The sequence below is a fragment of the Hemiscyllium ocellatum genome, chromosome 4 (assembly GCF_020745735.1).
Source record: "Hemiscyllium ocellatum isolate sHemOce1 chromosome 4, sHemOce1.pat.X.cur, whole genome shotgun sequence".
Classification (NCBI taxonomy): domain Eukaryota; kingdom Metazoa; phylum Chordata; class Chondrichthyes; order Orectolobiformes; family Hemiscylliidae; genus Hemiscyllium; species Hemiscyllium ocellatum.
Window position 1 is genome coordinate 58,464,824 of NC_083404.1, and position 27,234 is coordinate 58,492,057.

The 27,234-nt window shown below is 40.0% G+C and overlaps 1 protein-coding gene across 1 annotated transcript; it reads left to right on the top strand.

The window, feature by feature from the left end:
- Nucleotides 1-419: 419 nt before the first annotated feature.
- LOC132813859 (14-3-3 protein beta/alpha-1) lies at nucleotides 420-27,112 on the top strand. The gene is made up of 6 exons (XM_060823265.1): nucleotides 420-518; nucleotides 838-1,293; nucleotides 16,979-17,102; nucleotides 24,931-25,094; nucleotides 25,174-25,269; nucleotides 26,145-27,112. The coding sequence occupies exons 2-6, from the start codon at nucleotides 1,000-1,002 to the stop codon at nucleotides 26,199-26,201; spliced, it is 735 nt and encodes a 244-aa protein (XP_060679248.1). The 5' UTR covers nucleotides 420-518; nucleotides 838-999; the 3' UTR covers nucleotides 26,202-27,112.
- The last annotated feature ends 122 nt before the right edge of the window (nucleotides 27,113-27,234 follow it).

Consider the following 27,234-nt stretch of genomic DNA (forward strand, 5'->3'; position numbering starts at 1 on the left):
GCCCGCCCGCCCCAGTCAGCTCCACCCAGTGTGAAGTGAAGTGAATCGACGGCAGCTCCTCCTCATTCCACTCACTTAGCGACAGAGTCACCGTTAGAAGCTCACTTGGACCGACACAGGTATCATTAAATTTGAGGGAGACAGATCTAAATGTCAAAAGGGAAAAAAAATACAGAAACAGTCTACACCAGCGGCGGGAATATTTTTTTCGATCCTCATTGTTTTTTCATCCAGGAGGTAGATATGGGGTGGGGGAGAAAAAAAACAAGAATCCGGATAGTCGGTAAATGGATGCTTTGTACCGGGGGCGGGCCGAGGAGGAGGGAAGCTGCCGCTTTTTGTGTGGCTCTCCATAGACCAGGGGAGAGAGGGAGGGAGGAGGTACAGGCCCCCGCGTGTTGTTAGACTGACCACCCACCCCCGGCGGTCCTCTGAAGGGAAGTGGAGACTCTCCTCCTCCATCCACACCACCCACCGATAATATTGTCCCGGATACCGAGGCGGGCACTGCTCGCTCGGTACGTTTTTTTCCAGTTTTCTATCCGTTATTAATTGGGGCGTTTTAAAAAAACAATCTTCCTTTTTCTTCACTCCTCCCCCTCCTCCAGTTGCGGGGTAGGGGGGGCATGGGTTGGAGGGCGAGTCTTATCGGTTTATACCATGAGTTTTTAAAAATAAAATTAAATCTTTTCATAGGTATGACTAGCCAACTAGTAAAGTCTTTATTTCTAATGGGAGAGGAGGTATTTTATTTTCGATCTAGTTGATTTATTAAGATAAGCCGTAACCATTTTTCTTTCTTTCCCCCCCCTCCATTTTTTTTTGCACACTGTTCAGAGACCGACAGCCAAGCCAGACCGAGACGAGAGAAAAGACCATCCTCCTTTCCCCTCCCTCTTTTTCTCTCTCTCTCTCTCTCTCACACACGTTCAATCACTCCAATCTCTCTCTCGTACACACGCATTCACTCTCTTCCTCATCCCCATTCCCGGGACCGACATGGACAAGAACGAGTTGGTGCAGAAAGCCAAGTTGGCCGAGCAGGCCGAGCGCTACGACGACATGGCGGCCTCGATGAAAGCGGTTACCGAGCAAGGCATGGAGCTCTCCAACGAGGAGCGCAACCTGCTGTCGGTCGCGTACAAGAACGTGGTCGGGGCCCGGCGCTCCTCTTGGCGGGTCATCTCCAGCATCGAGCAGAAGACGGAGAGCCACGAGAAAAAGCAGATGATGGCCCGGGAATACCGGGAGAAAATCGAGACCGAGCTGCGGGACATCTGCAATGATGTACTGGTGAGGAAGAGGTGGTGGTGCTTGGGGGGTAGGAAAAGGGGTTTACATAACCCCCTGGTATGGGATGTAAAATTGCGTTTACATTGCCGAAATTTTATCTTAAATATTCATTGTCCTATTCGAGTATCATGGGGGGAGAAGAGAGGTGGAGATTTGAATCTTTTCTCCCACCAACTTATCTGCATTTCTTTATACACTAAAAACATCTAAGGTACAGGGCAGGTCGCCATTTATAATTTTGCACCCCTCGTATTTTTATTAAATCTTGATTTTTTTTCCTCCCTCAAAATGGGAGGGGGTACTTGATTTTCTTCAGGGGAAAGGGAGGAGGCAGGCGACTTTAGTTTCGATTTCATATAAGTGGTCTGGAAATGTTGCGGCCTGCGTTTTATGTTCAATTTCAGTCTCTCCTCTAACGTCTCGTTTCCCTTTCTAAATGGAGGAAATCTGCGGTGGTTCCGTGAGATCTTCGAATCCAGCTCAGAGGGCGGGGGTGGGGAAGTGAGATGTTACAATCCGTATTATCCAGCAACCGCAGCATTTGTTTGTCTCCGCTTTGACCTTGTTCCTGTCAATCTAATAATTTAACGGTTCCTGCAAGAAACCTGATGCTGGGCTCGACTATATTAGATCTTTTTTTTGGTGGTGTTCGGGGAGATTCTGGATTAGGTGAATGAAACGCAGCCAGTTCGTTTTGGGCGTTGCCAGTATTTCGTTTTGCTGCTGGTCCAGGCCTTGCAGTAAACCGCCTCCGGCCCATGATTTTACACTTTACTTGCTTTCCTCCAATTCAAACGTTGTTTCCTTTTTTTTGGAAGAAATTGGATACCTGAGCCTCGACACTAGCGATGATACTTTCGCTATTTAATCGTATTGGTTTATGTACACGCACATCTACCTCATTTAACCTCGCATCTTGGTCGCGTTTTATTTTTGAAATATTTGACTGCTTTACTGCCTGCTGGGATCGGCGGTTTTGGAGTCTTTGAAAGCTGCTGATAACCATTTCTCCTAGGGTGACTGGAAGTGACAATGGGCTATTACAGCTAGGGAACTCTTGCAAATTGTTAATTTGTTTAATCACTGGCTTGTAAATCTGGGAAAGGGTGTGGGTAGGGGAGGTGACTTTGCAGCTGCCTCGTTTCTTTGAGGATTCAGGTGAACTTTTCCTTGTAGGGTTGTTGCAGCTGGGGAGAGTGGCAGGAATTCTTGCATCATGAGGTCATTTCCTGCTGCTTCCCCTGCATTATCCCTGATTTTCGCTGTAATATGTAGTGCTAGAATCGATTTTCAATAACTAACTGCAGCACTTGTAAAGTGAGAAGACATTTGAAGACTTAACCAACAAGTTCCCTATCACTTCTAATTCTAGACACTTACATCTGCGATTTCAGAAGATCTTAGGAGCTATACACAGGCTAACAATACTACTTGTTTTCTAATTTAGTTTCTTGCTGTTCAGTTCCAAGAAATTATGATGAATGCTGCTTTGGTCCTAAACCTGGAACACTGCAATTGCCAATTACATGTAGCTTGGATTTCTTAAAATCCCATTTAGTGACCGCATTAGGCTTGTAGTTCACTGGCACTTTTTAAAAAAAAATGCTGTTCATGTATAACTTAATTATTGTGCTTTTCTTTTTAAAAAAAAGTCTTGAAATCAACTAAGTTGGATAGTAAAACAAATGTTCGGTATGTTGAGCAAATTTCAAGTTAGGCTTAACCAAAGTTTCTGGTTAACACTATACCAATAAATGCTGTTGTGATTAGTACAGCACCTAGGAAAGCACAGCTAAGAATCAAGCAACATCATTCAGATAAGGTTTCAAATTGGTTGTCATTATTTATTGTTTTTAGCTCAGTGGTCTCACAAAAACAGATGTTTGTTACAGTAGCCAAGCAAGAATTCTCTTTTTGATTCATAGCTACAGGTTGTTTTGATCACCTTTTTTATTAAAAGACTTGTCATTATTTGATTCTGGTGTTTCATTTGATTTCCTGCTTGGAATTTTGTGCATCTTTAAATTTACTGAAATAGAAATTTAAAAAAGAATAATGATTAGGTATTGAATAATTTAAAATAATTTGGTTCCACTGTTGTAGCATTTAACCAATTAGCTTGAGCTTGACTTTTTTCTGCTTCCCTCGGCCACCCTCTGATTCGGTCAAACAATGTCCAATATGCACCTCAACCCGGTTTACTGTTGGTTCAGAATATTCAATACCTGTATCTAAAGCTTTTTTGTTTTAAATTTCAATGGTCTCAACTTCTGTAACCTTTTTGACGAGTTCTGAATTTCTGCTAACCTTTGTGCAAACTTGGAATTTTCCAGTTCACTTAGTATTGGGTTCTGTGCAGTTGCAACTACCACTTTATTATTCTGGTGAATCTATCTGCATTGATTTGCTCTTAAATCAGCATTTTTAAAAATTCAAATGAGTGAGTATTTTGAGCAAACCTAAATTCTACATGGACTTAAATCTTGAAATTGGGCTTGTCAATCTTGGTAAATGTTAATCAACTTATAGGGCTACATTGATATTTGGCACCCCTCTACTATCTTCCCTTTTAGCATTTTTCCCTCTTTTTGCTGCATGCTGAGTACAGTTATAAAGTAGTGACTGCTGACATCTAATGAACCTTTTTATTACCTTGCTGAACTTGCTGTTTTTACTTTGGATTATCTGAGACTAAGACCAGGAATCCTGATTAAATTAAATTAAGTAAAATTATACTCTGAGATTTCTCAGACATGAATTTGGCTAAATCTTGCAATTTTGACCAAAAGACCTGAATTCAGATTCCCCCTCCCCCCCGCTTAGTTCCCAAGCTGGGTCAATTTTAAGCAATTCACTTGAGCATTTTATATAGTGTGACTCTAATTTTGGATGTTCCCATATACACATTACAGTAACTTCCTGTACTGAAACCTCTAGGTTAATTCTGTAAAATAGTAGAGTTAGCTTTGTGTATCTGTCAATCCTGCAGTTATCCAGGTTTTGAAGATTGATTATACCTCAATTTCACTGCAGTCTTGAAACTGGCCTTTTTAATTTGTGTGCATTTACCAAACAACCTCTATTATCCAAACAAAATGGGCAGGGAGTACTTTGTTTGGGTAATGGATAGCGTTTTATGGGACCTTGATCTTGTTCAGATAATTTGAACTTCGGATAGTTGATCAGTTAATTGCGGTTCTGTATATAGTATTTTTAACTTCATTAAATATTTCCCATAGTTTTGGTAACGTGAAACCCAATTTGATGTTGAGTCAAAGTAAGACAAACTAAGGTAAGCTTGGCTACAGATAGATTAAAGTCTTTTTAAGGAGAGTTGGGCTAATGGAGGGAATTCATGCAGCATACCAGTCTTATTAATAGGGTAGAAAAGCAAGGACTTTGCTTAAACCCATGCATAAAACTGGTGTGGTCACAACTGGAATATTGCATCAGTTGTGGGCTTCAGTTCCAAGAAGGCTATGAAAGCATAATGCAGAAAAGTTGCATAAGTGGCTCTTGTTATGAGGAGCTTCACTTCCACTGATCGAACTGTTGGGATTTTTCTATCAAGAATAGAAATTTGATAGGAGATTTTTATGTCCTTGTGTTTGGACAAAGCTGCTTACATTGGAAGAATTAAGAATAAGTGAATATAGATTTGGGGTACTTGGTAGAAGAAGCAATGGTAGCATAAAGAACCTATACACTTGCGAATAGGTTCTAGAAATGGACTGATTTGTGGAGAGCAGTTCCGTTGAGGCTTTTGAGAAAGATCACTATCTGAAAAGGAAAAAATTGAACAGAACTGTTGCATGAGATGATTTGCTCCTTTGGATAACCAGCACAGCCATGACAAACTGGATGTCCTCTTGTGCTACAGTATTATGAAAATTCATAGTGATGGAAGTATTTGATACTTGAAAGTTGATTTCAAATTTAAGGACTTTGAAGATGAAGGGTAGGTGTTTGGTTGAGTTTGACAGTTGTCAACAAGCAGAGGTGCTCAGGTGGCTTTTGTATTCTCCTGTTCTGTTTTGAATATAGTCTAGGAGTTAGATGCCAAGTTCACTGAGGAATGGCTCTAGTACAGGTGATTGTGTTGCCTTTCAGTAACTGGGGAAGTGGATAGCAGTGGCACTTTCAACTGAACTGATCAGTCCTTGACGTTTGAGCTTGGATTAGGTGAGGCAGATAAAGAACCATTGGTTAATTTTTTTCTTTAAAGTAATGCAGATCTTATGGATAGCTAATGCCTTCATCTTTTGAATTTTAGCTGTGTTGGCAAATCTATTTTTAAGTTGAAGACAATACTGTGTTGGAAATGTTGGAGAAACTCTGATCTGGCAGCATTTGAGGAGAGAAGCAGTTAACATTTGAATTTGGTGGACTCTTCAGAACTGTCTTTGGCTGTTTAAATAGAAGCCTGGTGCAATCTTGTGGATATGTAAAAGATTACATGGTACTATTTCTGAAGCCATCCTGGCAGCTATCTTCCATCAGCCAACTTACCTAAAACACCTCATTCTGTTGTAGGATTTTCTCATGCAAATTGGTGTGGTCTTCTACAACAGTAGCTGAACATCATTGACTATAGAAAATGCTATGACTCCTTGATGTTGTGGAAGGTCCTGTAGAAATCAAAGTGCTTGTTAAAACAGTTGCAGTGCTCCTTGATCTGAACAATGAAGATGAAGACCATTACAATGGGTAGCACTAGAAAAGATGATGCTTAACACTTTATGGCTACAGGAGTTGTGATGGATTGGTTAAGCAGATTGACAGCTACAGAAAGAAATGGTGAATGTGCACCAAAGGCTTGGCAGTTTGCAGCTTGGGCCTACAGCTGAAGCTAGTGATCAAATGGTCTTTCATTAATGAAATTCTTTGGTCAACTGGATGGCATGGAATTTGGGTGAGACCTTATTTGTAAAGGGAAGTTAGAGCTGTGCAATTAGGACAGAAACCAAGATGAATTGTGAAAACCTAAAATATCTGGCAATGCATATTGGCATCATAAAAGCAGAAATGAAAGCGATTTATGTATTTTGTGGAAATTGTTGAATAATGAATTGGGGTCTTAAAGGTGAGAGGATCACTACCATCCTTCTAAATATTATGCAGAGTATTGCATAATGAGAATTTATATGATGTGAACTTAAGTAAACAGGTCTTAATTGCAATGCTAATGATTGATTGAATAAAGTTATAAATGCAAACTGTCATAGTATTATGTCCAGAATTCAGTAAAGGTAAATCTGGTGGAGAAGTCACGTTATATAGATTAGGTGGATTGGGGAATTTAGTATAGCCATAGTGTTCAGGGATTTGTAGGTTAGGTGCATTAGCTGTGGTAAATGCAAAGTTACAGGGAAAGCATCGGAGAGGGGAGATGCGTTTGGAGTTGGGCAAAACAGCCTGTTTCCCCACATTTCTTTTTAAATGCAGGTAAACGTCTAAAAATGAGAATTGTCTTTGTGCTAATGTGCAGTATACATCCTAGAATTGTTACTAAAACTATATAAATTCTATCCAGAGTGGATCCATGTTATATTTTTTATCACATTTGTTTGAACAATTTCTTGGAAGTATTTGCCCATAAGTTGGGGGGAGCATAGAACATATCTGACTTTGGCCATTGGATTGCTCATTAAATTGTAAGGTGTTTTTTTGGCAGAGGCAAACAAAGAATGGATGCACTGGTGATGGGAAGATGCTGAAATTGGCAAGATTTATAAAGACATCAGTTGGGGATAGTCAATTTTTTTTTCTGGTTGGAAATTCTTTGAGCAGAAGTTTGGACTATTTCAGGGGCCGTATAGTCATCTGTGCTGTAAACGTCTATTTATATGCACCAGCTCTGATTCCTTGGTTATTCCATATCGATGCACAGTCAACTTGGCAATCCGTGGCTGACCTTGCAGTATTTTTTTTCCAAATGGCCTTTTTAATACATGCTCAGCTGTGTAGGTTAGTATCATAGCTAATAAAATCTAATTGGAATGTAGGTATATTACTATCTCGTACTGGCCACTTATTCCTAACTCAATATGATTGCAATTTCCATTTGAAAAATATGAATATAAATTTTTGGAGACAGCGAGGTGGCAATCAGTAAATTTCTCTACTTTCCAGTAAATGAAAAAGGAATGCAATATGGAGTTCGATGTTACTAAGATCGATTAGAATGTCTCCTCATCACTCTTCCCTGTACCAAATTAATTAAACCAGCTGAGCCTTTTGTGTGAAATGCAAGTGTGGCCTTTTGACTTGCCCTAAATGTTTGAAAAAAGTCCAAGCAAAGATGTTTACAATTTCATAGAACTGCTGACATGTCTTTGGATCTGAGCAGGAACAGGCCATTCCAGCCTTCAAGTCCTTTATGCCCATCAGTCAGGTCATGGCTGATGTGATTGTGGTCTGCTTCACTTTCCTCCCTTCCAAAGCCCTCGACCCCTTTGCCCATCAAATCTCCCTATCTCTCTTTGGGTAAGGTAATTGCACGTACTAACAAATCCCCAAGAGGGGAACCGATCTGTCTACATTTTTTTCATAATTCCTTCATTCCAGGTATGTCAAGTAACCTTCTATCATTATTTTTTTTTTAAATTCAACAAACTATGCAGTTATAGAACTCCAGATGCAGTCTTCACACATGCCCTGTACATAAGCAGTAAAATGTCCCTAATTTGTTCCATTCCCACCTGAAGTTAGTCAACATTTTGCACCTGCATTCTACCCTTTCTTAGACACCCAAATCCCTTTGCACCATTTGAATGCTGCAATCTCTCCATTTTAAGTTTCTTTCACATACTGCATCTGCCATATTTTAGCCTATTTAACCTCTAACTCTAAGCAGATTTTCTCCTTTGCCATCTTAGTTTCCTATCTTTGGTGCCATTGGTAATTTTTAGTTACCTTTTATTTAGTCCTTTTCATCTGAATCATTGATATTGTAAATAAAGATTACTTCAGTGGCACTCCACAATTTAGGTGCATACAAAATACCCATTTATCTTGCCCCTGTGCCTCCTGCTAGCTGATGAATCTTTTAGTCATGCTAAAATATTACAATTTTTGCCATTTTTTAAGTATCTTTTCAGAAATCCAAGCACTTTTAAATTTCCCTTCATAGACCTTGTTACTTCCCCAAAGTTGATTTAGCTAAATACTATCTTGCTTTCACAAAGCTGTGATCAGGCAGTCAACATTGACTTTATGTATGCTGCTAATGTGTTTGATCAATAGATATTAGGAAAGTTGGCCAGTAGATTTACTGCTTTATCTCCCTCTTTTGAATAGACATATATTTTCCAACCTGCTATGACGCTTTCAGAATCAAAGGAAGTTTGAAATGTTATAACTAATGGTTCTACCTCAAGCAGCTGTTTTAACTATCACTTAGGGGTGGAGGCCATCCAGTCCTGGGGACTTGTCAGCCTTTAGATTTAATCATTATTCCCAGAATTTCGCTCGTGATGATTTAGAGTCATAGATGTACAGCATGGGAACAGACTCTTTGGTCCAACCTGTCCATGCCGACCAGATATCCCAACTCAATCTAGTCCCACCTGCCAGCCCATATCCCTCCAAACCCTTCCTATTCATATACCCATCCAATGCCTCTTAAATGTTGCAATTGTACCAGCCTCCCCCACATCCTCTGGCAGCTCGTTCTATACACGTACCACCCACTGCATCAAAAAGTTGCTCCTTCGGTCTCTTTTTATAATCTTTCCCCTCTCAACCTAAACCTATGCCCTCTAGTTCTGGATTCCCCAGTCCCAGGGAAAAGACTTTGTCTAGTTATCCTATCCATGCCCCTCATAATTTTGTTAATCTGTCAGGTCACCGTTCAGCCTCTGACCCTCCAGGGAAAACAACCCCAACCTGTTCAGCTTCTCCCTGTAGCTCAGATCCTCCAACCCTGGCAACATCCTTGTAAATCTTTTCTGAACCCTTTCAAGTTTCACAACATCTTTCCGATTGGAAGGAGCCCAGAATTGCACGCAATATTCCAACAGTGGCCTAACCAGTATCCTGTACAGCCGCAACATGACCTCCCAACTCCTGTACTCAGTACTCTGACCAATAAAGGAAAGCATACCAAACTCCGCTTTCACTATCCTACCTACCTGCGACTCCACTTTCAAGGAGCTATGAATCTGCACTCCAAGGTCTCTTTGTTCAGCAACACTCCCTAGGACCTTACCATTGAGTGTATAAGTCCTGCTAAGATATGCTTTCCCAAAATGCAGCGTCTCGCATTTATCTGAATTAAACTCCATCTGCCACATCTCTGCCCATTGGCCCATCTGATCCAGATCCTGTTGTAAGCTGAGGTAACACTCTTCACTATCCACTACACCTCCAATTTTGGTGTCGTCTGCAAACTTATTAGCTGTACCTCTTATGCTCACATCCAAATCATTTATGTAAATGACAAAAAGTAGTGGACCCAGCACCAATCCTTGTGGCACTCCACTGATCACAGGTATCCATGTTGACTACCCCGAATCAGTTCTTGCCTTTCCAATAATATGTATCCTGTCCCTCGGGATTCCCTCCAACAACCTGCCCACCACTGAGGTCAGGCTCACAGGTCTATAGTTCCCTGGCTTGTCTTTACCGCCCTTCTTAAACAGCATCACATTTGCCAACCTCCAGTCTTCTGTGACTATCGATGATACAAATATCTCAGCAAGAGGCCCAGCAATCACTTCTGTAGCTTCCCACATTTCTCGGGTACCCCTGATCAGGTCCTGGGGATTTATCCACCTTTAACCGTCTATTTCCCTACAGTCTATATCTTCCATATCCATTTCCACAGTAAATACTGATGCAAAATATTCATTTAGTGTCTCCCCCATTTCCTGTGGCTCCACACAAAGGCCGCCTTGCTGATCTTTGAGGGGCCTATTCTCTCCCTAGTTACCCTTTTTGTCCTTAATATATTTGAAAAACCCTTTGGATTCTTCTTAATTCTATTTGCCAACGCTATCTCATGTCCCCCTTTTGTCCTCCTGATTTTCCCTCTTAAGTATACTCCTACTTCCTTTATACTCTTCTAAGGATTCACTCAATCTATCCTGTCTATACCTGACATATGCTTCCTTCTTTTTCTGAACCAAACCCTCAATTTCTTTACTCATCCAGCATTCCCTATACCTACCAGCTTCCCTTTCACCCTTTCTCTGGATCCTTGTTATCTCATTTCTGAAGGCTTCCTATTTTCCAGCTGTCCCTTCACCTGCGAACATCTGCCTCCAATCAGCTTTCAATAGTTCTTGCCTAATACTGTCAAAATTGGCCTTTCTCCAGTTTAGAACTTCAACTTTTAGATCTGGTCTATCCTTTTCCATCACTCTTTTAGAACAAATAGAATTATAGTTGCTGGCCCCAAAGTGCTCCTCCACTGATACCTCAGCCACCTGCCCTGCCTTATTTCCCAAGAGTAGGTCAAGTTTTGCACCTTCTCTACTAGGTACATCCAAATACTGAATCAGAAAATTGTCTTGTACACACTTAAGAAATTCGTCTCCATCTAAACCTTTAACACTTTGGCAGTTCCAGTCTGTTTGGAAAGTTAAAATCCCCTATCACAACTACACTATTATTCTTACAGATAGCTGAGATCTCCCTCTGACTATTGGGATTGTATTATAGACCCCCTCCCCCAATAAGGTGATCGTTCCTTTCTTATTTCTCAGTTCCACCCAAATATCTTCCCTGCATGAATTTCCAGGAATATCCTCCCTCAGCACAGCTGTAATGCTATCCCTTATCAAAAATGCCACTCTCCCTCCTCTCTTGCCTCCCTTTCTATCCTTCCTGTGGCATTTGTATCCTGGAACATTAAGCTGCCAGTCCTGCCCATCCCTGAGCCATGTTTCTGTAATTGCTATGATATCCAAGTCCCATGTTCCTAACCATGCCCTGAGTTCATCTGCTTTCCCTGTTAGGCCTCTTGCATTGAAATAAATTAGTCCTACCTTGTCGCTGCCTGCTCTGGCTGTTTGTTTGATTCACTTGTGTTCTCAGCTGTACCCGTCTCAGATCGATCTCTTTCCTCACTATCTCCCTAGGTCTATACCCACACCCACACCCGTTTAAATCCTCCAAGCAGGTCTAACAACTCTCCCTGCCAGTACATTAGTCCCCTTCCCGTTTAGGTGCAACCCGTCCTTGTCCAGGTCACTTCTACCCCAGAAGAGATTCCAATGATCCAAAAATGTGAATTCTTCTCCCATACACCACTCCTCAGCCGTGCATTCATCTGCTCTATCTTCCTTTTCCTGCTCTCAGTAGCTCATAGCACTGGGAGTAATCCAGATATTACTACCCTTAGGACCTTTTTTTTAAAATTTCTGCCTAACTCTGTAATTTCCCTTTAGAGTCTCAACCTTTTCCCTTCCAATGTTGTTGGTTCCAAAGTGGACAATGACCTCCTGCTGGCCCCTCTCCCCTGTGAGAACGTTTTGCACCCTCAGACATCCTTGATCCTGGCACCAGGGAAACAACACACCATTCTGCTTTTTCTCTGCTGGCCACAGAAACGTCTGTCCGTACCTGACTACAGAATCCCCTAACACAATTGATCTGTTGGAAGCAGACGTACCCCTCATTGCATTAGAGCCAGTCTCAATACCAGAAACTCGGCTGTTCGTGCTATTTTGCCCTGAGAATCCATCACCCCCTACATTTTCCAAAACAGCATACCTGTTTGAAATGGGTATATCCACAAAAGACTCCTGTGCTAGCTGTCTACCCCTCTTACCATTCCTGGAAGTAACCCATCTATGTGACTGTATCTGAGACTCAGATTTTCCCAGATGCACTCTGATGTCCAGCGATACACCAATGCAAACATCAAAGGCGGTAACTGTGCAGCCCCCCCATCTTAGACCTACACTCCCCTCTTTCAAACTAAATGTAAACTATCAAATCATGATTGCTGTCACCTAAACACTTTTCCTAAGATTATTGATTAATCCTTTCTTGTTACTAGCAAGTCCGACATTGTCTTCACCCTGTTTAGATTTAAAACAACTCCTGCCATCCTTGGCACTCTTATTTACCCCATCTAAATTTTGATTTAATTCATCCACAATTGTCAAAGTAGAGATCAGAAGAAAATGCTTGAGCACAATGGGTGGTGAGAGTCCTGCCTGTGATGGAGCACGAGTAAATAAGTTGTTTAAGCCACAATTTGAGAAACCTTGTGTTCTCACCGATCCTACATCTTGTTCTTTGATGCTAATGTCTTCTCATTGCTGTATTAATGACTGCTTGAACAATACTTAACACCTTTCCCGAGTTTTCTATCCTTTCAAAATGTGAAAATTCTTTAATATTGAAATTCAGTCCAGTCTTCCTGCAACAATACTTCTGCAATGGTAATCTGGTCTTAGATGTTTCTGTGCACAATTCATCCATTTTGATAAACATGTATTTAGAAACTGTTGTGCAATTTCTGACCTTGTCCATTGATGTGCTGATCATTTGAAGTTTGTACTCTCTGCCTACCTGACACACTGGCTATCATTTTCCAATTGCTACACTGCTGTATTATTTGTTGTTTCCCTTTTGTGCCATATGTCATTGAGCCCTTCCCCCACTCACTAAAGGTCAAATCCCCCTCTATTTGCCCAGCTACATAATTTGAAATGACTAGTCCCGGCATTGTTCGGGCAAAGCTGGTTTCAACCATATAACTCATTTTACCTGCACTGTTGCTGTGCCAGTACTTCATGAATTGAACTTATTTGTTCCAGTTTAGAGCAGTACAATAAAAGTTAGATAATTATCTTGGAAAATCAGTTGAGAAATGGAGAAAGAATTGCCCCTAAATTTTATAGCTGATATCTAATCTAAGATGGAGGCAGGTGCTTAAATCATGTGAAATACCTTTGAAGTGTTTTAAGTGCTCTAATGAAAGGAGCTGTACAATAGCAAATTTCTAAGTTCTTGATTGTAGATGGGGCTTAAACTTTTATGATTAGTTAAATTTTTGTTATCAAGTTAATGTGCTTTATTGCTGTTATACATTCAGCTGTTACTGTTGGAAGGCAAGTATATTTCTTGGTGCAACTGAAAGATGTTGGGTCATTACTTTCTGGGAAGATTAATTTTGTACATTTGTTTTCATAATTTTGCTAGTTAACATCAATCTGATTCCCTTTACCCTAGCAAATCTTGCTTGCAATGTATTGAAGTAGCATGTACTCAACTGTAGCTAACATAATCTGCAATAGGGCTGGTGTGTTTTAAACTGATTTAGAACATGTCAATTCTGTGCTATTTGAAAGGTAAATCTGAGATTGTAGCTGCATTCTCGATAGTTGGGAGCGAAGTAGGTGATTCTACTCAGTGTAGGCAAGGCACTTTTATAGAATTCTCCTGAGTTAATTCTGGTTTTCTCAACTACAGAGGAACCTCTATCTGAAGAACACAGGTGGAGAGTATTTCATTGTTAATCGAATGCTGGATATTTGGGCAGTACGATGGCTCAGTGGTTAGTACTGCTGCCTCACAGCACCAGGGACCCGGGTTCAATTCCCGTCTCTGGCAACTGTCTGTGCAGAGTTTGCACATTCTCCCTGTATCTGAGTGGGTTTCCTCCGGGTGCTCCGGTTTTCTCCTGCAGTCCAAAGATGTGTAGGTTAGGTGAATTGGCCATGCTAAATTGCCCGTAGTGTTAGGTGGATTAGTCATGGGTAAATATAGGAGGGGTGGGTTTCTCTTCAGAGGGTCACTGGATTTGTTGGGCCAAAGTGCCTGTTTCCACACTGTGGGTAATCTAATCTAATAACAAACATGAGAGCCATGCGATCTTGTTTGGATAATCTGAAATTAGGTTAATCGAATGCTGGATAATCAAGGTTCCTCTGTATTTGCTGATTCTTCACTGAAGTACAGAATGTGCTGATGGAATTTGCCTTCTGGAATGTGGAATTTGTGAGGTTAAATATAAGTTTCAGCTGCCAAGTAGATCTTTTTGTTGGGATTTTGTGGAATAATCCTTAGTGTAACCCCCTCCTATGACTTTTCCTGTTGATAATTGAAATTTGTCTGTTATTCCCCACTTGAGATTGGACATCTATTAATGGGGCTTCTGTGGTGCAGTGGAAATGTCCCTCTGAGCAAGTGTTCAAGTCCTGTGTTCAAGTCTTGTCTGCTCCAGATGTGTGGACTAACATTGCTGAACAGGTTGAGAAATTATTTTTCCAATCACTTAATAGACTGGACCTTTTTGTTTCTTGAGCCATCCATCAAACTCGGTTTTCTCTAATTTTATATTGGATATATTGCAACTTTCATTGTGGACCAAGATTGGAAAGTGTCTGTCTTGAGGAATTTAAATTTATTTATTAACTTGTACTTATAGAATGTGGTAATGGCTGTTGTGGGCCTACTAGTCTGCTTAAAGCATGTGAAATTTAAAGTTTGATCTGTAATTTTGAAGCACTAAAATATTGATCAAGGAATTAATCTTTCACTAGTTTGCAGTGCATTTTAAATGTACTGGGACAGTTTCAGTTGTCAGGTTTTGATTTAAGTGAACTAAACTGTATTTCAGTCATCTTGAAACAATAGTTAGTGAAATAAACCATGTGTTAGTTTGTGACCAGGCTGATTTTTTTTTTAAATGTTCTTTTTTAAAGCTCAATCAAAAAAATTCAATCTGGTAGTGCTGATTGTGTATTCCACTTTCCAGAATTGAGCAATGCAATCAATTCAAATGAAACTATAAATATTGCTGAAAATGTTTGTTCCACTTGCACATCAATTTGTCACTGCACCTGATAACTTTAGGGTACCTTGCCATGATTCACTTTTGTTCTTGAATTGTATTTCTGAATTCTATTATGAGGAAAGTTGCAAACAATTTTGCTTGACTCCACAGTGCAGTGTTGTAACTTTGCAGTCTTATTCACAATCAATAATGTGAACTTGCAAGCCTCCATCATATTTTCCATTCTGTATCTTTGTGTCACTTAAAGACATTACAAATTCCAAAGATGAAAGTTAACTGACCTAAATGGAAGTTAAGTGATATGCCAAGAGTGCATTTGTAAGGAAAGGAACAGAAAACTTCAGAGAGGAATTTGAGTAGTCACAGTTGAAAGTGAACCTTGTGATCTGTTTTCATTCTGCAAGAGCTATTTTGCTATCTGTTCTGGAAGAAATCTGGTATATCTCAAACTTTCGTGAAGTGCCAGTTAGTCAATGGTGTCAGTGTTTTAGGACTCTGTAAATTACTTAGTGATGTGATCTCCTCCAGAATTTGCAACTAAACCATAGTGTCATACCAAAACAGTTTAATATACTGTAGATAGCTGCATGTTATATAATAGCGTAGCCCTGCAAACCTGTCATATGATCTTTAATTATCCAGAGGTCTCATAGCATTCATACCTTCCATTTGCTACTACTTGAAGTTAGGTTTAAATCTAGTGCTGAGTGAGTCTGTTCCAAGCTTTACCATTATTTCATTTGTGTTGCTCTCAGTTGATTGGGCTGATGTACTGTTTCAGATTTTTAATACCTACCAATGGAAGAATTGGGATACTTTACACTTGTATTCATCCTTTAGGCCAGGGTATTTAAATGAGACTGGTCAGCAATTGCATAATACACTCAGTTCAGTACACGAACATTGTAGTATGGATGTTTTAGACTGCCGAAACATTTGGGAAAACAGACCCCACTTTCCTATGGTGGCGAGCAGTGCAGTAAACCTGTTCTATAAACTACATGCGATGACTAACTTTTTCAATTGCCAGCTGTATAAAGATGGTGTTGCTGTATTCCACCATGTCCTTATTTGGATCTTAATTGAACACCTCTCTTGCTGTACTTAAAAGTGCTAGCTACTGTAAGTGGGCTTATTTTGTGACTCTGACTAGGAGATAGTGGTGGCATTGTCATGTAGTTAGTTACCTAGAGCCTCTGGTTCTAATGTTCTCAGGGCATTGGTTCAAATTCCACAATGGCAGGTGGTGAAATCTGAACTCGATAAAATCTGGAATTTTTAAGTTAGCCTCATTGTGGCTAACAATTGTCATTTTAAAAAAATTCATCTGATTCACTAATTTCCTTCTAGTGACTGAAATTTACTGTACTTGTAATTCCAGACACATGGTGATTGCCTCTCAACTACCCTCTGAAATTTCTAGCAAATGCAGTCTTAAAATGCTGGCTTAGCCAATGATGTCAACATTCAGCGTACAAATTTTTTAACTTCACTTGCCAGTTATCTTTGTTTCTTCATTCAACCTAACCGACACACATTTCATTCCTTGAATTATTTGAATGAGATAACAATCTGACTTGAGGCTGTGTGAAGGTAATACAGACAATCGGTTTTGCCACTTCTGATTTGCCAGAGAGCATCTACAATGTTGTAGATTTCTGGTGAACGTGGCACCCTTTTAGCTATAATTTATCTCCCATTAGTGCATTAACATCCTCCATTTCCTTGGTGTAATGGGCTGAGCTGATGGCATATAATCAATGATTTTACATTAATATAGTAACGGTTGCATTATCACAGATCTAAAAACATTTGAATTAAAGATTGATCTTGCAAAGTTTCTTTATTTTGGATTCTTAATGTAGAAACTTGTGTAAAATATTGCTCTTAGAGTGCTGCATTTTAATTTTGTCCTGTACTTCAAATTAACAGGCTCTTCTTGATAAATACTTGATTGCCAATGCTTCTTCTCCAGAGAGTAAAGTTTTCTACTTGAAAATGAAGGGAGATTACTACCGTTACTTAGCTGAAGTGGCTTCTGGGGATGACAAGAAAGGTATGTTAAAACCTGAAATTACTTAGTTGAGTATAGATCTAGTACTTGATGCCATAAACTCTAAACTTTTTCTTTAAATTTGCATAAAGCAGCTATTTACAATTTCAATTTGAGAACTAACTTTAATTTTAGTTTGGTACAATGATCAAGTTTTCAATTTAGACAATGTTAAAATGACATTAAAATTTCAGTCTAGTGACTTTGTTTTAATTTTGCTTAAGGAAACAGGTGACAAATGTTCCCACTTGTGGGTCCCTGATTTTTTTTTCCCTGGGATGGAACATGTGATCTCCTACTGATGGAATGTGGTGTTTGTGCTGGTTTCTTGGTGTAGCTGCCTGTACTGCATTAGTATAGTGGGAAAGTAGTGCTGACCCGATTCTTGACAACCCTGATCACCACTAGAAGGCACTGCATACTGAGACTGGTTTTTCAGGTACAGAGGGACCTCGATCATCTGAAGATGGATGGGTAGTATTTTGTTTGGATAATTGATTATTTGGTTAATTGATTCAATGCCTCTCCTTTTGGGCTCAAGCTTTTTTTGCAGTTTCAAAATAGCGCATACGACTGCGCATGATTAGATTAGATTACTTACAGCGTGGAAACAGGCCCTTCGGCCCAACAAGTCCACACCGACCCGCAGAAGCGCAACCCACCCATACCCCTACATTTACCCCTTACCTAACATGACTTTTTACTGCAATGTTTTGGCAAATTCTACCTTTGCCCTGTCACAACAATGTTGGAAAGATTATCTGGAGGAGGAGGGTTTAGGGTAGACCCCTGAGTAGAACTCCAGGGAAAGTGGGGGGTGGCGATGATGGGCAGTCAGTCATCTGGAGGCAGTGCCTGGGCTCCCATGAATGTCTAAGGCTGTTCTTGGCAGCATTTCAGTCAATCACATTCATTTTTAATCATAAACAAAGGACACTATCTCAATGTTTCTATCTGGACCATGATCATTGGATAATCGAGGTTCCTCTGTTAATACTTCTACAACACCTGGTGACTAGACTTCACATGTCAACCCAAATGCTTTTTTTTTGGGAAATTGCTTAATTGCAGCAGCAGCACAGCTAAACTTTAGATTCCGTACAGTGTGGAAACCAATCCACACTGACCTTCCGAAGAGTAACCCACCCAGACCCATTTTCCCCCTGACTAATGCATCTAGCACTCTGGGCAATTTAGCATGGCCAATTCACCTGGCCTGCATATCTTTGGTCTGTAGGAGGAAACCGGAGCAAACCCCCACAGACACTGGGAAAATGTACAAACTCGATATAAACAGTCTGAGGCTGGAATCTAACCTGGGACCCTGGTGCTGTGAGGCAGCAATGCTAACCACTGAGCCACGTGCTGCCCTTTTAACACCTGCTTATGCATATTTTCACCTGATATCACTTCGTGCCATTTTCTTTCCTTTTTTATTCTTTGTTCATTTGCCCCAAACCCCCTCTACAAGATTTAACTTCTGTTGCTGAGCTTTAACAAAGTTTAAAAATCAGTGTGTGTGGATTGGTGTTCAGGGGGTATGAAGATTGCTGCAAGAAAAAGGGCTGATTTAGAATGGCCCAGCTTCAGGAAATAGCATTTGCATTTTCTGTTGAGATTGCAGGGGTTGAGCTCATGAACAGTTATGGGTTTCTTTTTTTGGGAGACGGTCAAGATTGCATTGTTAATGGTGTTGAGTGATTTTTAGGGACAGATGGAGATGCCCTAGGTTTTCACAAGAAGTGAGGAAAGATTGTTGAGCCTTTGGTAATGATCTTTGTCCTCACTGTCGGCTGGAGTAATGCTAGATGATAGGGAGGCAAACCTTTTCTCCAAGAAAGGGAATAGGGATAATCCTGGGATTTACAGACCAGTCAGTCTTGTTAGTGCTGGGTAAAGTTATTGGAGAGGATTCTGAGGAGTTATGACTACTTGGAAAAGCATAGTTTGATAGTCAGCTAGCAAGGCTTTGAGGTGGAGGTGGGTACTGCAGATGCTGGAAACACTAGTCAAGATTCCTGCTGGAAAAGCACAGCAGGTTAGGCAGCATCCAAGGACCAAGTAAATTGACATTTTGGGCAAAAGCCCTTCCTAATGAAGGGTTTTTGCCCAAAGCACAGATTTTCCTGCTCCTCGGATGCTGCCTAACCTGTGCTTTTCCAGCACTACTCTAATCAAGGCTTTGACAGGGACAAGTCATACCTGAAACCCTTATTGAATTCTTTGAGGATGTGACAAAACATGTTGAAGGTAGAGCAGTGAATGTGGTGTACTTGGATTTTAGCAAGGTTTAATAAGGTTCGTCATGGTAGGCTCATTTCAGAAACAGGTCTGGGATACTAGGAAACCCATCTGGATACAATCGGCTGGTCCATAGACAGGGTGATAGTAAATGGAAAGTATTCAGTCTGGAGCTCTGTGTCCAGTGGTGTTCCAGAAGAATCAGTTCTGGAACCTCTGCTGTGGTTTTTTTTATATAAATGACTTAGACAAGGAAGTGGAAGGGTGGTTTTGTCAGTTTGCTAATGACAAAGGTTGGTGGAGTTCTGGATTGTGGACAGCTGTTGGTTGCAGCAGAATATTGGCGCATACTGAACTGGGCTGAGAAGTGGCAGATGGAGTTCAACATGGATAAGTGTGAAGTGATTCACTTTAGAAGGTTGAATTTGAATGCAGAATACAGGGTTAAAGGCAAGAGTCTTGGCACTGTGGAACAATGGGGATCTTGGGGTCCATGTCCATCAATCCCTCAAAGTTGCTACCCAGGTTAAGAAGGCATATGGTGTGTTGGCTTTCATAAGCACAAGTTTAAGAGCCATGGAGTTATGCTGCAGCTCTTTAGAGCCCTGGTTGGGCCACACTTGGAATATTGTGTTCCATTCTGGTTGCCTCCACATACGGATGTGGACGCTTTAGAGGAGACTTACTGGGATGCTGCCTGGACTGGAGGGCATGCCTTCTGAAAAGTTGAGGGAGCTTGGTTTTTCTCACTGGGGGGAAGAAGGATGAGAGGTGAGGTGGTAGATGTACAAGATGCTGAAATGCATAGTGGATAACCAGAGACTTTTTCCCATGTTGGAAATGTCTATCATGAGGGGGCGTAACCTTGAGGTAATTGGAGGGAAATTTAGGGGAGATGTCAGAGGTGCTTCTTAGAGGGTGGGTGTGTGGAATGCACTGCTAGCTGTGGTAGTCAGATATATTAGGGACATTTAAGTGACTCTTAGTTGGGCATGGAGGAGATAGTACAATGAAGGGCATGTAGATTAGCCTGATCTTGGAGTAAGATAAAAGGCTGGCACAACATTGAGGGCTGAAGGGCCTGTTCTGTCCAGTTCTAATCTATGATATGGAGTTTTTCTTCCAGTTCTTGTGGATGGAAAAATTGAACTCCTTTTTGAGTGGGGGAGAATTTTAAAATCTTGCTTCAGAGCAATTTCCACTAAGCTAACAAATGACTTTTTCAGATCTACCAGCAAGTCAATTTACGTTAGAACCTTTAAGAGCATGCATCTAATGATGCTGCACTTTTTTCTAGCCCTTGTTTATCCCAACCATACTTAACCTTGGTGACTTTCTTGCAACTAATTAGCTTTGTAGAATTTTGATCCTATACAGAAAAATGAATAACATCAGTCAAGATGGGTGACTTACATGGGTTACTTAGACATTGTCTGGCATAGTGCATAAAGTGTATTGTTAGAGCTAATTTGTGCACTTCTGGTTTACAGTGCTTCCAGGGTAGTTGCTTGGAAAAAAAAATCTTAAAATTGTGTAGATTTTTAGCTTTACTTGAAGGTGATTATTTTCTGGGTGGTCTGCCATTCTCGTGTAGGAACATTGGGAGTCTGATTTGTTTCCCTAGTTGGTAAGATTGTCACTTAACAGACTAAATATAGGAAATTGTTTATCCATAAGGCTATAGAACTTGAGCCATGGACCCCTCTAGATACCTGATGAATTTTTTTTTAGGCTTTCTTGGTAACCAGTGTTTATTGCAGCTACAGGCCAAACTATTGCTGATAACCTTGTGCAAGTGACGAGTATTATAGTATTTCACTTGAATGACCTTGACTCCATAATTCTGTCAGCATTTCAAAAGAACCTGAATATGTATGAAGGTTAAACTTTGATCCACTTTTTGGATTGCTAAACTGATTTTTTAATTACCACTCTTGAAGAGCTATAACTGTGTATTTACAGTTTCTTCCAACATGTAAAAATATCTCCGTGTATTGCAGATGCAAGTAACAGGACAGCAGAGGCGACTGAAAGGGATTCAGATTGGGATATACAAAAATGAGGTAGAGACAGTGAGATGGCTCTGGGGGGCTCAGATCAGAGGGCATGAGTTTAAGATGAGGAACAAATGATTTGATTACATTCCTGACTGACAGTATGGAAACAGGCCCTTGTGCCCAACTAGAGCACACTGACCTTCGGAGTTACTCATCCAGACCCATTCCCTTACCTATATTTACCCCTGACTTGGCAATTTGGCGTGTCCAATTCACCTGACCTGCGCTTTGGGAGGAAACCCACGCAGACGTGGAAAATGTGCAAACTCCACACACAGCTGTCAGAGGTGGGAATTGAACTTGGGTCCCTGGTGCTGAGAGGCAGCAGTGCTAACTACTATGCCACCCCCTGCACTGAGGGCTCCCCTTTAACAGATCGGAGTCTCTGCCCTCCCCAATACCACTCCCTGTCCAGAGGTTGGTAGATATATGCAATGTGCTGCCTGAGGGTGATGGAGGCAAATACTTGCAACGTTTGAGAACCATATTAATGAGCCCTAAAAATACTAGGACAAAGGGTATGGACTAAGTGTAGGTAAATAGGATTAATGTGTTTGGACTACACAACCTATTTCTATGTGACTCTCACAACCAGAGACTATAAATTAGGAATGTCAATCATGTTCTATCAGATGGGATTTTTCAAAAAATTAGATTACCTATAGCCCACATCCACCCTCCGAGGAGTAACCCACCCAGGCCCATTTCTGTCTAATGCACCTGAAGCTAATGGACAATTTAGCATGGTCAGTTCACCTGACTTGTACGTATTTGGACTGTGGGTGGAAACTGGAGCACTTAGAAGAAACCCACGCAGACACTGGGAGAATGTGCAAACTCCACACAGATGGTTGTCCGAGACTGGAATCGAACCCATGACCTTGGTACGGAGGCAGCAGCGCTAACCACATTTATGGTATCTTGAGAGAAGGAAAGCAGAGTTTCAGAGGGTATGCAATTTAAGTATCAAAAGCGTGGCAAGCATTGGTCAAGATTTGAGGTAACATGGAAAAGACATGAACCATGGGTGTATTTCCAGGGTGGAGCTATTGTTGGCAGTACCTGAAGAGCAAAGGTTATACAGAAGTTTTTTATGTATTAAGTCTGAGAACCCAGAAATTGTGCGGGTGAATGAGAAGCTGCACAATAGGATGTGTATTATGGAGGGCAAGCAACCAGCCAGACAAGCATTGTTAATCTACTACCGAGGTCATGGACAGAGATTAAGGTTTCAGTAACTGTTGGGGTACAAATGGGATTAAGTAGTCATTATGATGGAAGTGGTGTTTAATTTGGAGTTCAACAGGATATTGCTTAGGGTCTTTGCATGACGTGCTAGGTCTGAGTTTGATCATGGAAAGGACATGGCAAGCTTTTTGAGGATCAGTCACTTGAATGAGATGGTAACAGCAACCATAAGAACTGTTACACCTTCATTGCCACTAAATGATCTTCATTTAAGATGTCATGACAGCAGTAGGTTGCCATCCCTTGCACTGATCTTGTGCATTGACCCAACCCATTTCATGTCAGCGTGGCTGTGAAAAAGTAAGTTAGCCTTTAACAGAACAACCACATGCTAATTTGAGGAATGTTTCTTATTATAGGATTGGTATGCACTCAAGGGTTTTGAACCCAGGCACAATCCTTGTAGATGTGCTTGTTGCAATGTGGGTGGGACCTCCTATTCAAGCCTTATTGATTCTATGGTTGTGAACATTGAGGGGAAAAATGGCTACCTGATCCTTTACTAATTAAAATGACAACTTTTGCTTGTTTTTTCCCTCCATCAAACTGCTTTATTCATGCCACTTTTTTCCTTTGTGATCAAAGGCAAAAGAGACTGGAAACTTCCTTTTGTGGATGAACTTTTCTGATCGTGTGCATGAAATATGGGTTACATGGATTTTAAGTGATGTCATGCATTTTTAAAACTGTGTTCCTTTGTGTAAAACCTTGTAACTAGGGAATGCAAGCTTTCACTTGGTTCCTGGATTCAGCTGGGTGCATATCATCACCCCTACCCAAGTACAATGTGATTTACTGGGTAGTGATGGTATTTGTGCACTTTACTCAATCTGAAAATCTCCTCTTGTATAAATTGTTGGAACTGAGCATTGGTAGAATATTTGGCCATGCCATGGCACACTTATCAGAGATTGGATAAAATTTTGGGTGCTCCCAGTTAATTCTATTTTAGCAGTCGCACTTCATCGACCAAATGAAATCAATTAGCAACTTTGATAGAAAAATGCTTTCCATATTAGAGGAAAGGTGTTCATGGTATCTAAACTGAATGGATAAAACCACTCTAATCCAATATTGATATGCTGTAGAGAAACTATGCTTTATCGAATGTTTTTGTTTTTATTAATTCTGCAAGTAATGCTTTTTGAAAGTAACCTTTTTTGTAACTTGAGCTTTAAAGTTGGTGCTGACAAACCTTTTTTGGGATATGAAATTTGAGAGTTTGGGTGGGTGAACAATGGTTGTGAAGCCTCCTTAATCTAGTCTCTCCATTGAGACTGTAATGTTGCAGTAAGCTTGTGCCATTTACTGTTATCATAGTTGTAACTTAGTAATAAGGAAAAGATATTTATTTATGGTTTGCTTAATTTATGTAAAATTTTTCATGTTTGTTCTAACCATTTGAAATAGTGTCAACAGCACTTAAAATTTGGATCTTTAATCCAGTGAATCTGGTGAGGTCACCACCAGACTCCTTTTTATTTGTTTTGGTCATTCTGTTACTGGGAGTAATTGAGAATTTTTCTTATACCATATATTAGTGGTGTCTGTTTCCTGTTCAAGAATGAAGTATGGTATAGAAGTCTTATCTGCACAACAGTGAATTCAAATTGCTGGAGTTTACATTTTGAAGCATATGGAAGAAGTGAATAATTCAGCAGTTTCTGTCCTTTTGCCTTTTTGGGTTTGTATTCACTAGTTTGATCGGATGAAGCTTTCCTTAAGCGTTGAATAGAGTTTGATCTTAATCCAGTTTCTAGTAGGCATTGGTTAAGTATTTTATCTAATTTTGAGAATGATTGGCAATTTCAGTTAAGGCATTGAATGACTGGTACAATATCAAGTATTGGAAGTTGTGGCAGAATAACTATCCAGCCTGGAATTGTCTGATGTGGGAAATGTTCCACTTGAGTATCAGCATCAATTATGCATAAGGTTATTACATGGCTGTGCAAATCACTTTTGTGCTTTTATTTTGTACTATAGCTTCTGGACTTGCATGTCTCTTAAAATGCAGAAGTGGGCCATTATAGTTTGTCTTGCTGTTTGTCCTTTTCAGCATTTTGCATGTAGTGTTTTGTAAAGCAGCTGAGTGTCACGTTTTGATTGTTTGAGTTGTTCAAATAGCTTTTTAAAGTTGGTGGCTTAAATGTTACATTTCAAAACGTATATTAGAAAAAACATTGAAATGACTAAATATTTGGTTCACTCGGTCAGTTCTGATATCAATGTCTATAGGCCTTAATGCATGTCTTGAATTGAACTAGAGTTGTCCTTTTTTTTAGCCACTGTGGACAATTCGCAACAAGCCTACCAAAATGCGTTTGAAATCAGTAAAAAAGAGATGCAACCAACACACCCTATCCGCCTGGGACTGGCCCTTAACTTCTCGGTGTTTTACTATGAAATTCTTAACTCTCCAGAACAAGCTTGTACTCTTGCAAAGACTGTAAGTAAAAACAAAATTCACACTGACAAAGAGTTGTTACTATGATATTATACCTAACTGCATTTTCTAATTTCCAAAGGCATTTGATGAAGCAATTGCAGAGCTTGATACATTGAATGAAGATTCCTACAAAGACAGCACATTAATAATGCAGTTATTGCGAGATAACTTGACAGTAAGTACAATATCCTAGAGAAACTTCCCTTTGTGTGTGTATGTATGTATATATACACACCCACACCCACACCCACACCCACACCCACCACCACCACATGGCTTGGTGATCTGAGCACTAGGTGCATTATGGTTTTAGACAGTGCTTAACTCTACAAGCAATATAAGCAAATAATGCAGTGATATTGCACTGAGTTGGAGCTCTGTTCCCTATTGAAAGAATCCTTCTGAGGGGAACACCTGTGCAACCTTTATCCAGCAAAAAATAATTTTCACACCTTAGGGCTTGGGTCCACTTGACTGCTGCATGAGCATTGCTTGTGCTGTAAAGGCTAAGATTTTGTCACTTTGCTAATTTTCATTCATCCTGTAGTGTATTGATCCAAGGTGTATGTAGTTCTCAAGTTTGACTTTGGAACAAATCCAAATTTTTTTCCAATTTGGGAGAAATTGAGACAAATTTGCTTTTGCTTACAGTCTGCTAACTCAGCCTTTTTATGCTATTGGATGTAAATTGCAGTCTAAACCAAAGCAAAGTACTGCTGAAACTGGAAATCTGAAATAACATTCCTGGAAATGCCTGGCAGCAAAAATAAAACGAAGTTGTATATGATTTGTCTGAATTTTTGACAGAACTTTTTCTCTTCACACTTGCTGTTAGTACTGATGAGTATTTCCATGCTGACTTTATTGCAGTGTGAACATTTACACCATGAGCACTGCAGTTTTGAAACTACATTTCCTCCATATTATTTCGGTGCTGATGCTTCGTAAAACCTGAAGGAACTTGCTATACTTTAGTGTCTCAAAATAGCCAGTTACCTTTTAATTTTAAGATACCACTGTATACTAATTTGAATTTGATTTTGTTTCTAGTTGTGGACTTCAGACAACCAGGGAGAAGAGGCTGATGCTGGTGAAGGAGAGAACTAAACTTCCACCTTCTAGTTCTGTCTGCCTCATTCCTAAATCTTCACCATCAAGACTATTTGTAATCTCTGCTGTCCCACTAGTTTCTATTTTAGGTCTTTTGGAGAGCTTCTGTCACTTCTGTTGGGTCTCTGTGTTTCCCATGTGGTTTGTGTTTGATAGGGGAGAAGAGCCAGTTCATATTGGGAACTCTTGTACTGTATGTTCCAGGTGGCCAATGTAAATTCAGGGTGTGGAATTTTTTTTATACCAGTTTTAAACATTTGGTTAGTACTCTTTTTGTAGCTGTGGTTTACCACAAAGCTAATGTCAAATGTTTCCTGTACTAGCAAAGAAGGATGCCCATAACTTAGTGTATGTAATGGGAAATGGCATAGATTCAGTTTGAATTGTGCAATTTCTAAGGAGTTACTAATCGGTAGATAAAACCTACACCATCTATTACATGTCTCAGGATTTTTGGGATAGGGCAGAGGAGGATTAACATTCCATGAGTTGCAAGATTCACCATTTCTCATGTCTTCATTTTGCTACACAAATGACATCTGAACATTTTATTTGTATTTAAAAGAAATTATTGTCAACGTAAGAACAAATGTACAAGCAAACATGCAGTTAAAATTAAATGCTTAACTTTGATAATGTATGTTTAAGAGGTAAAAAAAAAACCTTCCCATGTGTTTTTCTGGTAACTACCTTTTTTTTAGTTTTTGCTTTGTGGTCTTGATTGCCTAACACGCATGTGGCTGTGAAATAGTTAACAGGGAAGTAATGAGATATATTGCTGTATGGCTAGCTGCATTCATGTCTTCTGGACTTTTCATAAGAACACAAGCATAATTGTTATCAAGAAAATGTGTAAAGTTGATGTAAGTGGAATAAAATGTTTTATGAATGATTTTTTAAAATTTCAATTTGACTTACTAAATTATATGCTGATACTTGTGTCTCAAGTGGAATAGAATTCACAAATGTTGTTTGAATGTATGAGGTTGAAGGCTTTGGAAGAATGCTCAAACTGCTGCCTCATAAATGA

What these genes read in the sequence shown, in the direction of transcription:
- LOC132813859 (XM_060823265.1), top strand. Translation starts at nt 1,000, where the DNA reads ATGGACAAGAACGAGTTGGTGCAGAAAGCCAAGTTGGCCGAGCAGGCC. An exon ending in TTCTGGGGATGACAAGAAAG is followed by an intron (nt 17,103 to 24,930) that starts GTATGTTAAAAC and finishes CCTTTTTTTTAG; the next exon opens with CCACTGTGGACAATTCGCAA. An exon ending in CTTGTACTCTTGCAAAGACT is followed by an intron (nt 25,095 to 25,173) that starts GTAAGTAAAAAC and finishes TAATTTCCAAAG; the next exon opens with GCATTTGATGAAGCAATTGC.